This window comes from Orycteropus afer, unplaced genomic scaffold (genome assembly GCF_000298275.1).
Source record: "Orycteropus afer afer isolate SDZICR_OR568_19922 unplaced genomic scaffold, OryAfe1.0 scaffold00462, whole genome shotgun sequence".
In the NCBI taxonomy this organism is placed as follows: domain Eukaryota; kingdom Metazoa; phylum Chordata; class Mammalia; order Tubulidentata; family Orycteropodidae; genus Orycteropus; species Orycteropus afer.
The window spans coordinates 1,615,795-1,632,064 of NW_006922049.1; the positions used below are offsets into that span (position 1 = coordinate 1,615,795).

General features: G+C 41.6%; 1 protein-coding gene across 1 annotated transcript in view; it reads right to left on the minus strand.

Moving 5' to 3' along the window:
• The window catches only part of CTTNBP2 (cortactin binding protein 2), a 253,837-nt gene extending 237,686 nt beyond the window's left edge, over positions 1-16,151 (minus strand). Inside the window, 2 exon segments of the mRNA XM_007954509.1 lie at positions 4,044-4,151; positions 16,071-16,151. Coding sequence (XP_007952700.1) covers positions 4,044-4,151; positions 16,071-16,151 — 189 coding nt within the window.
• Between the last annotated feature and the right edge of the window lie 119 nt (positions 16,152-16,270).

Here is a 16,270-nt window from a genome sequence, read left to right on the forward strand (position 1 = left end):
AGAACATTATCCATGAAGAAAGCAAGAAATCGCTAAAAAGATGAGAAAAGAAGACCAAAATGGGTGACAGAAGAGACTCTGAAATTTGCCCTTGAGTGGAGAGAAGCTAAAGCCAATGGAAGAAATGACAAGATAAAGGAGCTGAACAGAAGATTTCAAAGAGCAGCTCAAGCAGACAAAACAGATTGAATAAGTATGGTGAAAGGATACAACCCTGACACACTCACTTCCTGATTTTCAACCACACAGTATCCCCTTGTTCTCCTAGTCTATGTTCATGTTCCTCATGAGCACAATTAAGTGTTCTGGAATTCCCAGTCTTCTCAGTGTTATGCATAATTTGTTATGATCCACAGAGTCGAATGCTTTTGCATAGTCAGTAAAACACAAGTAAACATCTCTCTGGTATTCTTTGCTTTCAGCCAATATCCATCTAACATCAGCAATGATATCCCTCATTCCACGTCCTCTTCTGAATCCAGCTTCTGTTCTGGAAGTTCTCTGCCAAAATACTGCTGCAAAAGTTTTTGAATTATTTTCAGTGAGATTTTATTTGCATGTGATATTAATGATATTGTTCAATAATTTCCACATTCTGTGGGATCACCTCTCTTTGGAATGGGCACAAATATGGATCTCTTCCAGTCAGGTGGCCCGGAAGCTTTCTTTCAAATTTCTTGGCACAGACAAATAAGTGCCTCCAGTGCAGCATCTGTTTGTTGAAACATCTCAGTGGGTATTCTGTCGATTCCTGGAGCCTTGTTCTTTGCCAATTTCTTCAGTTCAGCTTCGACTTCTTCCTTCAATAGCATTGGTTCTTGGTCATATGCCACCTCCTGAAATGGATGAACATCTACCAGTTCTTTTTGGTATAGTGACTCTGTGTATTCCTTCCATCTTTTGATGTTTCCTGCAGCATTCAATATTTTGTTCATAGAATCTTTCAATATTGAAGCATGAGTTTTAAATTTTTTCTTTAGTTCCTTTAGCTTTAGAAATGCCAAGCGTGTTCTTCCCTTTTGGTTTTCTAACTCCAGGTCTTTGCACATTTCATTATAATAATTGACTTTGTCTTTCGAGCTGCTGTTTGAATTCTTCTGTTCAGCTTTTTTATCTTGTAATTTCTTCTATTTGTTTTAGCTACGCTCTGTTCAAGGGCAAGTTTCACAGTCTCTTTTGACATCCATTTTGGTCTTTTCTTCCTTTCCTGTCTTTTTAATGACCTTTTGCTTTCTTCTTTTTAATGACCTTTTGCTTTCTTCATGGATGGTATTCTTGATGTCATCCCACAATTCCTCTGGTTTTAGGTCACTGGTGTTCAATCCATCAAATCTGTTCTTTAGATGGTCTCTAAATTCAGAAGGGATACAATCAAGGTCCTATTTTGGCTCTCATGGACTTGTTTTAATTGTCTTTAGCTTCAACTTGAACTTGCGCATGAGCAGCTGATGGTCTGTTCCGCAGTCAGCTCCTGGTCTTGTTTTAGCTGAATATACTGAGCTTCTCCACTGCCTCTTTCCACAGATGTAGTCTATCTGATCCCTGTGTACTTCATCTGGTGAAGACCTCATGTATAGCTGCCATTTATGTTGTTGAAAAAAGGTATTTGCAATGAGTGAGTCATTGGTCTTGCAAATTCTATCATGTGATCTCTAGCATTATTTCTATCATAAAGTCCATATTTTCCAACTTACCAGTGATTGTTCTTTGTTTCCAGCTTTTGCATTCCAGGCACCAGTGATAATCAACACATCTTGATTTCATGTTTAGTCCATTTCAGACTGCAGAAATTGGTAAAAATCTTCAATTTCCTCATCTTTGGTTTTGGTGGTTGGTACGTAAATTTGAATAGTAGTAGTATTAACTGGTCTTCCTTGTAGGCATATGGATATTACCCTATCACTGACAGAATTGTACTTCAGGCTAGATCATGAAACATTCTTTGTGATGATGAATGCCATGCCATTCCTCTTCAATTTGTCATTCCTAGCATAGTAGATCATGTTTGTCTGATTCAAAATGGCCAAAACCAGTCTATTTCAATTTCCTAATGCCTAGGACATCAATCTTTATGCATTCCATTTCTTTTTTGACAACTTCCAATTTTGCTATATTCATACCTCATACATTCCATGTTCTGATTATTAATGGATGTTTGCAGCTGTTTCATCTCATTTTGAGTCATGCCACATCAGCAAATGGAGGTCCTGAAAGCTTTACTCCATCCACGTCGTAAAGGTCAGCTGTGCTCCGAGGAGGCAGCTCTTCCCCAGTTGCATTCCCTGATTCTATGAAAAATCTGTAGTTTGGCAAGGCTTTATCTCTTCTCTCCAATTTAAAAGTATTACAATTAAGTTAAAAAGAGAAATGCATGTAGTTGCTAATGTAATACACAATTTTTAGTAAACACTCAAGCATTTGCGTGAGGACTGCGAAATGCCACGGTGATGATGCTTTTTACAAGGTAACAGGAGGGACAGGCAATTACCTATACTGGACCTAGGGTCCTTCACCTATTTGTGCTCTCAAAGGGCTGTACTACTGGCCTTGGCAGGAGACTGTGCCCTTGTACTCTCCGTGGATGAAAGGTCACACATGTCGATGATATCCCACATTAGCATTTCTCCAAAAAAATCACTCAAGAAAGTATGCACTAGCCAGCAATGAGTATGTTCCAAATGCAGAACAGGCTGAACATCTCTCACAAGGAAACTGTGCAAATGTCTCCTGAGCTAAAATTGTCATTAAAAAAGCACCACCTTCAGCTTAATATTGGCTTGCATATGGTGTAACTATAGTCTCATTTTTCTGAGCCAATTGTTTTCTGTCATCCAATTGAGGGATACTCATGGTACCAGCTTTAGGCTTGAGATAATGTACTGAAGACCTCATTTCAGGAACTCCCTACCCTTCCCTATACACCGTCTTCCACCACATCTACCTTCTCCATTGTATCTGACTATACCCATCATTACTACAGGAAAAAACCTTTAAATTGGATTCACACACCAAAACAAGTACAGTGTCAAGAATACCCAATTAGCAAAGTCTGAACCAAGAAAACTTAATGTTATTAAAAAAAAAAAAAACCACACAAAACTTTATTAAGGCATTTTTAAGTAATACATTAGAAAATGATAACTCGTGGCAACCTCTTATGGAAATATTTCAATATTACTAGAAGATCAAATAAAAAATTTAAAATAAAACTATTTTAAGAGATAGATGTATGTGTATACATTTTAACCATTATGAGGTTTGGAAAATTGTCAATTATTTATAATTTACATTAGAAGACAAGAGATCTATTATCAGCAGTAACAGTTATAATTGATTCTCTTCATTTCCCCTCCTGTCCTCACATTCTTGCAGGTACCAAATTACCAATATTCTGAAAACATGTGTCTCGAACCAAATAAACACGTGAAGCTTAAAAGGATTTCTGAGCTGTTAGAGTTTACTTTTCAAGTTTCCCACAGTTAACAGTTTAGTCTCAGTCCCCATTCATGTCAATGACCATCCAATTCTCAGTTTTATTGGCTTATAAAAGTTACAGGTTAATGTTGGAATGAGGAGTATGGGGGGAAAACATTATTATTATTTTTTTAATAAAAGTAAATGGATTTTATTTATTTATTTATTTTGCCATTTCACTTTCTTTAAATTAATCAATTTTTCCTTCAAGTTAATATGTATCTAGCGCCTAGTTTGTGGTTTACCCTTTCTTCCCCACCCACTCCTAAAGTTCACTGCTATGGAGTCATTTCTGACTCATAGTGACCCCTGCTTGGGTTTCCAAGGCAGTATCTCTACAGAAGTAGAACACCCAATCTTCCTTCCAAGGAGTGGCTGATAGGTTTGAACCACCAGCCTTCTGGTAACCATCAAATAATAGAGAAAAACATATTTTAAGATGTTGTTATATTTTAAACCAAATTCACTTCCAAAAAAAAAGAATCTTTGTCATTAACCCTTTGAAAAAGACAATGACACACAGAATTTGACAAGGCAACGGGATCCACCCTGAGAAGGCCCTTTCTTACCCTCAGGGCCTCGATGACGAGATCTCTGGCTTCTAGTTCCCCTTCCATCACACTGAGGAGCATCCGTAGCTCAGACTTAGTGAGTGTGTCCACATCAAACTCTTTTTTCTGTGAAATAAACAAACAAAAAGCAATAAAGAAAGCTATTACTAAGAACAATGCACAGTTCTAAAGTGTATACAATGGATCATTTTTATCCTTGTTGCTTGGTCAACCCAAGAGGCACTGGGACCCTGCTAAGGATCAATCTATACTCTTCCCTTCTAGGAGAGGGGAAAAACCATAATGCCAATCTCTCAGATCTCTCCTTTAAGGAGATATATTTATTTCCCCAGCTTGTATTCCTGGATTCAGAATATTCCCAAATAATACTACACGAACTTGAAGTCCCTGGCGTTTGTATGTAAACAAGCCCAGTGCATGCTGGGGAGAAACAAATGTGGCATAGCACACCCTGGTGTGTTCCTAGAGGAACCCCAACATAAAGGCTCCTGGGAGTTACTACGAATTCCAAGACATGCGATAATAACAGGCCATGTTTACAGAACACTCTACTGCAGAGGCCGCTAGCCGGCAGCCTGCAGGCCAGGTCTGGCCCACAGATGTGTGTTACTTGGACCACAGAGCATACTGGTTTTGTTTTTTTTAATTTGGCCAGTGTTTAAAAAAGTCTGAAGATGCCACAAAAAAATCCAGATCTCTGGTTTCTTGTCAAAATCCTGATGACTGAGTAACCTCAGATTCACATTCTCACAGGGGACTAATCCACATAACCAAGTAGCAGCTGCACCGTACCCTTCAGAACTTTGCCATAATGCTCCCCGCTACACACACACACACACACACACACACAGTTTTAAGAGGCCTACCTTACCACCCACGTTCAGTCATCTGGGTCCTGTGGTTAGCTGAGTTTGGAATCCCTGTTATATGGTTATCAAAGCTCTTTCTCATGCAAAGCATCTGTTCTATAAACTTCTCACTCTTCTACAAGGCAGGCTTGTAGGAAGAATGCCTGTTACACAGAGGGAGCTGACGCTAGAATAAGTGAGCCTATCAATGACCTTGAGGTGGCAGCAACAAGGCCCTAGGGATTGTAATTCCTTACTCAATGCTCCTCCACCTGGTCATCCCTGACATCTCATCCCCTTCTCACAGCTTTAAATCCCACTGATAGGCCACTGGCTCTGAAATCTTTCCTCTTCAACCCTGATCCCTTTCCTTACAACAGCATACCAAGTAGGTCTTCTGGCCTCTATTTTACAGAAGTTCACAGAAGACTAGTTAGAGTGTTCAAATCTGGGCCCAGGTGACTCCAGACTCTAAGCTCCTTCCATAACAAGCACTCTGCTTCTCCTTTCAAAGACTCATTTTACAAATCCAGTCACCATTGTAGGAGAACACACATCCATCCCCAAATGTCACATCCTACCCAACTTCAGAGGCCATCCTGAGAACATTCTAGAACATTACTTTACATTTGTTGTATAGCATCCAACAGTCTCCAAAATGTTTTCAAAGTACCCTATCTAATTTATATGATAGATATCATTATCAAAACTGAGAGTAGTCAGTTAATATAGCCAGAACATACAGCCAGTGATAAAACTAGGATATAAAACCAATACTATAACCTGTCTGTGCACAGCACTGTACCAACATCCTAAGATAAGTTCCTTCAGGTAAGATAAAAATAGTGCTGTTCTATCAATAAGCCAGTAACAACTCGTTTGGCACCTATGGGTTTGACCCCATGCTAGCCCTGTGGAGACACAGAAATAAACATAGCAAGCCCACAAATGAACCCAGGGGACTTCAGACAGACATGTTCCAGGGTTGGTCATTGGTAAGTTTCAAAGGAATCTTCTGGAAGGAGCTATTAATGGCATAAATGAAAAAGGGAACCAGAGTTAGGTGACTGTCTGAAAAAAAAAAGTTTTTTAAAGGATTTTCTTCTTGAAATTAGTACATTTTCATATAGATTAGACTACGTAGTTATTTGGAAAAGCAGGAGCTAAAGATGGGGGAGAAAAAAAAAAAAGAAAAATTTGTAGTCAAGCCAATAGGACATGTCGCTTTGAGAGGGCCCTCCTTAAAACGCTATCTTAGAGACATTCCCCGTGAATAATCAAGTCCAGTACACTAGGACTCAAACTCTGCTCCCATTACGTAGTGGTTCCCCGTAAGCAAGTTTATATAACTCAATGGCTCTCAAACTGGAGCATGTGTAAGAATCACCTGGAAACCTAGTTCTAAGAGACCACTGGGCCTCACCTTTGGAGATTCTGATTCAGTGGGTCTGAGATGAGGCCGTGAACTTGCCTTTCTAACTAGCTCCCAGTGATGCTGATGCTGTTAGTGCAAGGACTCGCCTTTGAGAAGCCCTGTTATAACTTAACCAAGTCTGTTTTCTCATCTACATAAAGATATCTTTAACATCTACCCTGCAGAATTCTTGTGAGGATTAAACAAGAGCACATAAAAGAAGTAAGTGCTAAATAAAGGCAGAGTCTGTTATTATTAAAGCTGAGATCATCCAGATATTTAACCACGGAGGGGTGGGATATTCACCATGAGTCTATTTCTTTGAAAATCTACCAGTCCGTGCCCAATAACCTCCGCTTACTGACTATGATGAAACACAGACTCTTTCATCCTGGTTTTCCCACTGAGGTGGGAGAGCGGGCTGAAAACTCTAATGCTCTTTACAGGGTGATGTTTTATTAATGCTGCTGCTGGTTGCTCTGAAGATTTTAATTAATCGTGTATTTTATTGTACCTGTTTCCCTGAAGCTTCATAAGCAAAACACTCCATTTTAAAAACTAATAAATTATGAAAGACATTGCCAAGACTGTAATATGTACTGAAGTCAGGAGAGCTTGCCCTGATTCTATTACCATTAACATCACAACATGCGATTTGCAGCAAACACTTTTGTTTTTCTATGAATTGCCATCAATAAAAGGGAAATTCATCAAAAAAAAAAAAAAAAAAAAACACTGTTACAAGGGATCTTGCTAAGCCATAGATTATGTTACACAACATGCTAAAAAAATGCCATCACCATTCATTAAGTGAAGTATTATTTTAAATAACATAGTATGCCTGTCTGCCTGTCTCTCTCTCCTCTTTACTCCAGCCCCATCCTCCACTAAAACACTGCTAATTCCTGGCCTTGATAAAACTATTATAATAATATTTATAAACTGTCATTCCCCAATGCCTGACATTCCCATCCTCTCTTCTGACAAAACAGGATAAAAAGAAACACGTGGAAACAAGCTAGAGGTTTTAAACTCCACATATTTTATAAATACATTCAAAGTACTTTGGTATTTTTGGAAAAAAAAAATTGAGATGCAAAAATCACAATTAAAAACAATATTTTTGTTCCATACAAAATGACATTTATTGGACTTAAATTACTGTAGTACTCATACAAAAGTACTTGGGTATAGAAAAATATTTGTTCTAGTTTCTTGGTTTAAGAGCAAGAAGAGTTGTTTCAAATTTTTTAATGTTTTAAAAGACTTAGAGTCTATTTTTCACAAAAGAAGACACAAGAATAGATTCAAATGGTGGCACTCACGTACAAAATGAAGACATCCATCAAGGTATCCATGGTCCCCCCATTCTCCCCCCCCAAAAAAAAACATAGAAAAAAATGTTCACAGACTAAATGTATTATGACTGCACTTGCTTTTCCCAATTAAAAAACAACAAAAACTCAGCTCTCATGTTAGTGATAGAAAGGCACTTATAAACAAAAAAAATTTTAAAAAGAAAAAAAAGCTGCTAGATTTTCACTCCACAAGCCACTCCTCTGCCTGTCATATTGGCCAGGAGAAGTACTCAAGGGAAGCACTTTTAACACCTAAGTGTTAAAAACCTGGCACAGATGTCTGTCTTAAACTAATCCAGAGTCTGGTTACCAAATACAGAACTTTCTTGGGAAGATAACAACAAAAAAATATATAGAAACATACTGATAGAGATAGATAGATAAATAGATAAAAGACAAGACTTAACTCCAAACTATTCCTGTTTGGCACAGCCGTTTCCAAAGGCTCTGAATAACCTGGGGTGGGAAGGGCATTCTTTAGGCTCTTCTCACAGAAGCCCAGTGAAAGAGCAGACAAAACAGAACCTGACTGAACTAAGTCATCTTAAATTGCCAGAACTGAACACAGGCCAAGACCAAGTTTCTCCGCCTCCCAAAAAAATCTGAAATACTGGGTTTATGTGGGGAATTCAACAGTCATAGCCAAACAGGGTCAGAAGAGCCTTCCCACACAGCCTTTAAGAATGAATGGCGTCAGCCCACCAACGGCTGGGGAAAGCCTGCAGGAGACATTATGAGCCAGAAGCACCTCACGTCTTTGATGTAATACAGGAGTTCTATCAGGGCTGCATGGGGCAAATGTGGTTACCTACCACAAAGCCAAACTAGTTCTTGGGGTTCTTGTGGGAATTACAAGCTTGGAGAGGCTCTTCTCCAGTCTGAAATCCAGTGGACTGTGTTTACATTTCATGGATGTATTTAACACGGGAGGAAGGTGGGACACTTAAAAAAGCAGATGGTCTGGCAGAGCGGCCTAGGAGAGGTGTGGCTGGCCAACCACTAGCCGTGGGGGGCCCAGTCATTTCATCTCTTTGGGGCTCGTGTTTCTCATCAGTGAAAGGAGGATGTTGTACTAAGCAATCTCTAAAACCTCCTCCAGCCCTCAAATGTCCTGATTTCATGTGCCATCAGGGTAACTAGATTAGAGGCCTGAGGAAATTTAGGTCATTCCCTGAGCCTAAAAGCCTTTCAGAAGTACTTGAGGAAAATTGATTTAGCTCTTTGCTCAGAAGTTACAAAAACTTCTTTTCCTCCTAGTTTAACAGTACATGCGAATAATTAATAATGCATTTAGAACTTCCTAATGTAAGCAAGATATACTCTTTGTGAATGAGTAAGAAGCAGTGTAAAGCAGGAAAAGCCGTGAAATGCATCTTGAAATTTGAAGACAGTCATTAACGTTAATAACAATTCAATCAAACTTTCCAGGTAAATAAACCATACAGTACATTAAAAAAGATGTGAATTTAGCCAGCTATAAGAATTTTCATAAAGAATATACATGGGAAGATTTTGAACTTGGTATTCATGCTCTCAAATATTTTCAAATCTCTTAAGTTACTTCTTGCTTTGTGATGATGATGAGTTTTATTTTTTTGGATTTCTCTCTTTACAAGGAGGAAGTGTTTTGTGAGAGGGTTTGCTCTTCCTAATACTCCTTTCTCCTCTCATTCATCTGAAGCCCATATTTCTTTAGGACATAGCACAAATCCCACTTTCATATGCCCTTCTAGACTCCAGAAATCTCCCATCCTCTCAATTCAGTCTTAGAGTTTGTTCTATTCTTTCACTTGGCAATTAATCATGTCTCCAACTTGTGCAATTCTTCATAGCATTAACAACCTTATTTCTATTAACTCTTTATTTTCTGACCCCTCTAGATGTGTCAGGACAGCAAGGGTTATTACACCTTTACACAGGTTAGTCTACATCCAACAAGCACTCCAAAGATGTCTCAGGCATAGGCCTTACTAAAATACAATGTAGGTTGGGCAATCTACTTCCATAGTGATACTGCCTCGGCAACCCAAGGAGGGGTCGTTAGGGGTCGCTATGATTCGGGTCCAACTCGATGGCACATAACAACAACAGCAACAACTAAGGCAACTAAGTAATTGGTCATTCAACCAGAGATTGATTCTTTCCAAAATCAATGAGTAACCAAACTAGGGAAGCAACTTGGTACATGCCTTTAAAACAACATACTGAGAAGATAGGATCGATCTGGTTTCAACTCTCCATAGCCCTGCAGCTCAAATTAATCTCACAGCCCACCTGAATTCTTTCTGCAGATGACAGACAAGCTACTCAGTGCATTGAGAGGAGGTAAAACTGACAAGGAAATTGAATGTCAGGAAGGAAACAGGGCAATGCGTATAACTAATTTTAACTAAGAAAGCTGGAATGAAAAGCAGAAAAATGGCTCAGAAAGGAGTGGCAGCCTCTGATAATTAAGCCCAGCTGCCTTCTTTTTCCTCCTTCAATTTCTCCTCACAGTCCCTGTTTTCTCTTGGGGAGAAAAAAATAGGACCAAAGTGCAGATAAAACAAATGTCTATTTCCATCCTAACTCAATTTTTCAATGTTTCATCAGCCCTTCATGGAACGTGGTTCACCTCCACATGCAAGCTGGCATTTGTCCTTTAAGAAGCCTGTATGGCACTGGAGATCATCTGATTAGATGATCTCTAGGTGGCAAAGGTTGTCATGCTGAGTTTCAAACGCAGAGACTGAGAGATGGGAAGGTTCAATGACATTCTTACACTTACAAGGTCCTCCTGTGGAAGAACTCAGGCCTTCGGAAGCATCTTGTTGCCTTTTCAATAAAATATGAAAATGTCAAAAGCAAATCATTAGCAAACAAGCATCCACTCCCCACGGCAATGTTAACATGGCTGTACTGCACTTGATAGCAATAATCTTTTTAAATGATTCTTAAGGTATTGGTTGTTTACTAACAATTTATTAACAGAAAGCAATTTTTTCTTCTAGAAAAAACTGGGATTCCTATATGGGTAGGATCATGTTGTACACAGCATTAATAAAAGGACCTCATTATTTTTGCATAGGTTATTTATAACAGATTAACTATAAATTGTAAAATCCTATCATCAGCAATATTATCATCATCATCTCTCTTGTAGATGCTGCTCTCCATTTTGGTGCCCAGTCCCTAAAGGGAAAGAGGAATCTCCTTTTCCGTGTTCTATGAACCTCACAAAGGAGCACTAAAAAAGAATAACATATGCCATGCATTCAAATAAACAGTCTCCTTCCAAAGCAATATTCAGATAGGCTTAGGTGAAGAGGCACTGCTCCTTCCTGCTGACTAGCTGCTGGTTAGATTCTGACTCACGGCCACATGGGCAGAGTGGAACTCTTCCACAGGGTCTTCAAGGCTGTGTGACCTTTTAGAAGCACATCTCCAGAGGTGTCTTCCCAGCAGTCTCTAGGTGGGTTTGAACTGCCAATCTTTCACTTAGCAGTTGAGCACTTAATCACTTGTGCAACCCAAGGGGCATTCCTGACACCTCACCTCCATCCCAAATTCTACTCCCATACTTCTAGGCAGATACAGAATATTCTAAAGTCTTGCCTAAACTGCTCATCCTTGCCCTGTTTTACATGCCCCTGCCCCTTGCCCCATCTGAATCTCCAACTCCCTCTCACTTGTTCCCCTCCACACACACTCCTACGGATACTACGGCCTTGACTACTGTATATGATTAGAAGGATTCAAGATGACAGGGGGCAGTTACCACTATCCACAGCCCAATCACTGTTTGGAAGAGAATCTAATGGGAAAACTAATAGTGTTAAAATTTAAAGAACAACAACATCAAAAAACAAACAAAAAACCAGACAGTATCACACTGAGATAAGAAGCATGGAAAGGGGGTAATATAAAAAATGGAGGGGGGAGCCGAGAATCAGGATCATCTTTCTAAAACAAGAAAAGGTCTGTAATACATACAGTGTTAATTAGTACAAATCACAGAGCCCTTTTTTCACTTTTATCCCATCCAAAGTAAATTTTCCAATTGGAAGATCAACATTAAGTGCTTTGACACCACTTCTTAGTGACTTTTCACTTTCATTCATTTATTCAGTATTTGTAAACGGCCTGCCATGTGGTGGGCCCTGTGCCTAAGCACCCTTTGTTTTCTTTAACTAACAAAGATGATACAAACCTTCCTGAAGAAGGAGGCTCTTCTCTCCCAGACAGTCTTGCTGTCCACATGATCCCCAGCATATATTTATAAATGGCTGACTAGGTACCTAGGCTGGAAACATTTTCTCACCTCATAAAGTTAAGTGAAACACACTAGGAAGGAAGAAACTAACAATCTAGCCTTGGCATGGATCCCATTATGGAGAGATTACAAGCTGCTTTTTTTTTTTTTCTCTTTTCTCCAAACAAAATTACTCCTGAAAGAAATGTAACAACAACAAATCCCCAAAACAGGGCTCTGGGTTTGAAATAAAGATTCCCAACTCCTCAAAAATTTGTTCTGACTGGATACATGTATGGTGGAGTGGAGCTGTGCTCTGCAGGGTTTCCAACCACCGGTTTTTCAGAAACACACTGTCAGGCCTTCCTTGTCACGTGCCTCTGGGAGGATTTGAACCACCAAGCTCAGATCATTTGTGCCATCCACGGTTAGTAGCCAAGCTCAGATCATTTGTGCCATCCATGGACTCCTTGCAATAGAGAACTTACTATTTAAGAGGGGGGGAAAAAAAGTGAAGAGTGAAAAATATCCCAATGAAAACAGTTGCATTCTAATCTTTGGGGGCTATTTCTGTCAATTTCCTCAACATCTAAGCTACTTTTCTAAAGCACACATCTGAGACTGAAATTGAAACCTCTAAACTCAGCTTCTAAATCCCTTCACATGTGTCCTGGGCCCACTCACATCTCATAGCCCGAGGAAACAGCCACTCTTGCACACTGTTTCCTACCCTCTCCCTGCCCAAGCCCTGCTTACATCTCAAAGCCCAGTTCAAATGCTACCCTTCGTGAAACGTTTCCAGAGCCCACCGCCAGGAACTCCAGAATTCTTCCTCACCAGACTCCTAATGCAAATCATGTGTGCCTCTCATGACACCATCATCTCCTCTAATTTGATTTCCTGTGTATGTCAGTTTCCACCACTGCAATGTGTCACTTTAGGGCTGCCAACATGTTACTCCTGGTGCCTCCATCTCTGTTAAGTGTTCAGTAAATGTGTCCTAAATCTAGATTATTTCCTATTTAAAAATCATGCTGTGGAACTTTCATTATTCTATTGCTGCTGTATAACTATTTTTTTTTTTTAAGGCTTAGCAAAATTGGCTAAGAAGGTTTTTTTATTATTATTATTGCATTTACATTCAATACTGTCACCTGGAAACAAACATTTCAAAGTGCCAGTTGTTATTTTGTTTAATATCAATGTTGTGCATTTTTAACAAAATCACCGTCCACGCTTTTCCTTGTCACAGTCACCATGACAACAAAATTTATACCTACTTTTTTGCATATTAACGGCTCCAGAAAAGCTAGAATGGCAAGAATGTAGGTTGGCTTTCCAAACATAGCTCTGAAAAGACCTCCATTTTCCTTTCACTCCAAAATTCCTTGGTGACAATAAAAAGCAAGAAGATTTCTGTTTTCCATACTGCCTTATCCATCAGGAGTTATTTTCAGAGTAGAAATAGCAATATGGCCTATAAAAGTCATCACATTTGGCTAAGGCGCTGAAAATAAGCCAGGTCCCCGGCACGGTTCACAGCAAAGACTATTCATACGATCCCACTGAATAATGTAGCTGTTGCTGTTCTTTATACTTGGGACGCTTTTAGGATTTACACAGCTAGGAACAAGAATCACAAACTCAATTTAAAACACGCTCCTGAAAATCATATTAAACTGAAAACTACAAATTAAACATGTTTCTAAGCAACAATTTAAATAGTCAAAACTTAGCGAAAACACTCACTTTCAAAAATAGACTACTGTTTTGGGGGCCCCATGGCTTATCACTGCCAAATGTATAGATAAAAATGAGTATGTGAACCAATTTGAAATGAATCAAAATCACTAAAATGCAAAAAGAAATTGTTCACTAAAAATACCCAGAAACTGTTTTAAGTCCTCAGTTGCCAAGATCCCAAAATGTATCAAAAAAAAAAAAAAAAAAGTCTTTGATTTTTAATATTAGGCAAGGAGAAGTGATAAAGACAAACACCATTCCTTGACCTAGCTTTTCTTTAATTTAAAAATCAGCTTGTATGTCAAAGTGGCTGATAGGGGAGGACTATACCTTACAAAGTCAAAGGTATTTGGAAAAGTAAAATAAAATGACCAGTTTACAGCAGGAGAAGCCACTGTCAAAATTTTACTAAAAAGTCAGATGTTATAAAAAGTTGCTGTATTAAGAATCCTTATTGTATTTTGGAAGCCTAAAAGATTCTACGGAAATGACAAAGGAGGGTCCGGGTCAGATTTTTCTTGGCCATTCCCATTATCACAGGTGAAATGAGCAAAGCCCCAAAGATCAGCAGTGAACGTTTTTAACAGCAGAAAAGGAACCCTGACCGCAGAAACACAAAATTCTGCCCCTTGACCCAAGTTCTGTTTACAGTCTAACCAAATAAAACTATCGGTCATCTACAGGCCATAAATCAGATGCTTGTGTTTGGTTTAATTGTCAGGAGGTGATTAAAATACTTAGTTTTTTTTTTTTTTTTTTCAAGTCCATTCTAAATACATTAAACATACAAATGTCACCTCGCTGGGGAACAAGAAACACACAAACACAAGACTTCGTTCTTTCTCCTCCCAGTCAGTCCCTCTCCTCACCATCTCTTGAGGGATGAAGGCACCCAATCATTCAAACTTTCCAGAGGCTTGTCTGGGAGCTCTGGTGGACGGCGCAGTGCCTAAGGCACTTGACTGCTAACCAGAAGGCTGGCTGTTCAAACCTATCAGCCATTCCTCCCAAGCAAAGTTGGGCAATCTACTACTAAAGTGCTATCGCCTCGGAAACCCAAGGAGGGGTCGCTATGAGTCAGATCCGACTGCACGGCACAGAACAACAACAGAGGCTTGTCTTAATAATTAACATCCTTATTGTACCTCACTTCGTACCTCACTGAGAGGAACTGATTCACTGCATCACAAGTAAGCAGGTCATTAAAATGTTAAGAAAGTTCTATTTCCCATGCAAGAAATGGGGAGGGGGAGGGGGAAGAATCAATTTTCCTAGAAGTTGTAAATCAAAACTTGCCAGTTTCACAAGTGGAAATCAACAGCCCTCCTCCTCCTCTTTCCCCTTTTCTTCCCAGGTTCAGCCCCTCTCACCCCCAAGTACCTTCCTCCACATCTCATCGCTTCCTCTCCAAAAAGCCCTACCTCCAAACCCAGGGAGGAGGAGGAAGTTAAAGTAGCCTGTTTACGCCTGGCCCCGCCCGCGGTTGCTCGAACACCGACTCCTCTAGGGTCTCGGCAGGGGCGGAGGGGGCGTCCACGCCTGGCTCACTCCCTGCCACCCCGCGGTCTTCGGCTGGAGTGGGCCAAAAGTGGGAGGTGCTCCCGGAGCCTCCTTTCTGTGCAGATCCTTGCCGCTTCAGCGAAGCTGCTTCTCAAACCTAGAGCACATTTTCTGCTCAAGACTGTGGCCAGCTCTCCCCCAGGTGGAACCCACCAGCGAGTCTCCTCTGCACAGAGACATTCGGAGGTTGAAAGAGGGACCAACGACGGATGCAAGCACATTCGGCATCTAGAGCCCAGCCAAGAACAATGTGTTGATGCCAAGTGATGACCCTCCGCCTCGCCCGGGCACTGCCTCGGAAGAACGCGACGACCCTCCCACCCCCCAGTGGGAGGGCGGCTAGGACTCACGTCGCCGGCGCCCCGCGGCAGCAGCGCGCGCAGCTGAGCCCAGGGTCCCTCCCCAGGGGGCCCCAAAGGCGCACAGACACACACAATAGGCGTCCCCACACCTGCTCGGAGGTGACCCGCCCTCCCTCGCTGTTTCCCGGGTCCGCTAAGAGGTGCCAGGCACCCCGAGACGCGCGCTCACAGCCACGCGCCCAGCCAGAGCGAACAATGGGGGGTCAAGTTCGCCAGCAAACACCCCGAACCCTCACGCCGGGCAGAACCCGACCGCCGCGGAGTGGGCGTCGTGGTTGCGAGGAGGCGGGGCGCACGGAGGGAGCCCAGAGAACCGGGCGGCCGGGTCTTTTTCCCTGGAGGCTCGGAACTGGGTGGAAGCGCCCCCAGCCCGGGCGGCCTCCGGCCGTGGGGCAACGTAAGAAAGGACGTCCCCGGGGAGCCCGGGCTGCGGGGCGCCCCGGGGATGGGAACCGCGCCAGGGCCCGCGTCTACACCCGCCCCGCGCCCGCCCTGGGAACTCGGTTACCGCAGCCTCCGCAGTGGCCCCCGCCGCGTCCTCCGGGGCGCGGGAGAAGTCAGGCTCGCAGCTCGCGCCGTCCGTCGCCATCTTCCTGCGCTAGCGGATCCGAATGCGAGCTCGGAGCGGCGGCGCCGGGCTCAACCCTCTCCGCGCGGGCGGCGCTTAACCCGCTGGTGGCCGGCGGCGCGGCGCTCGGGCCCGGCCGC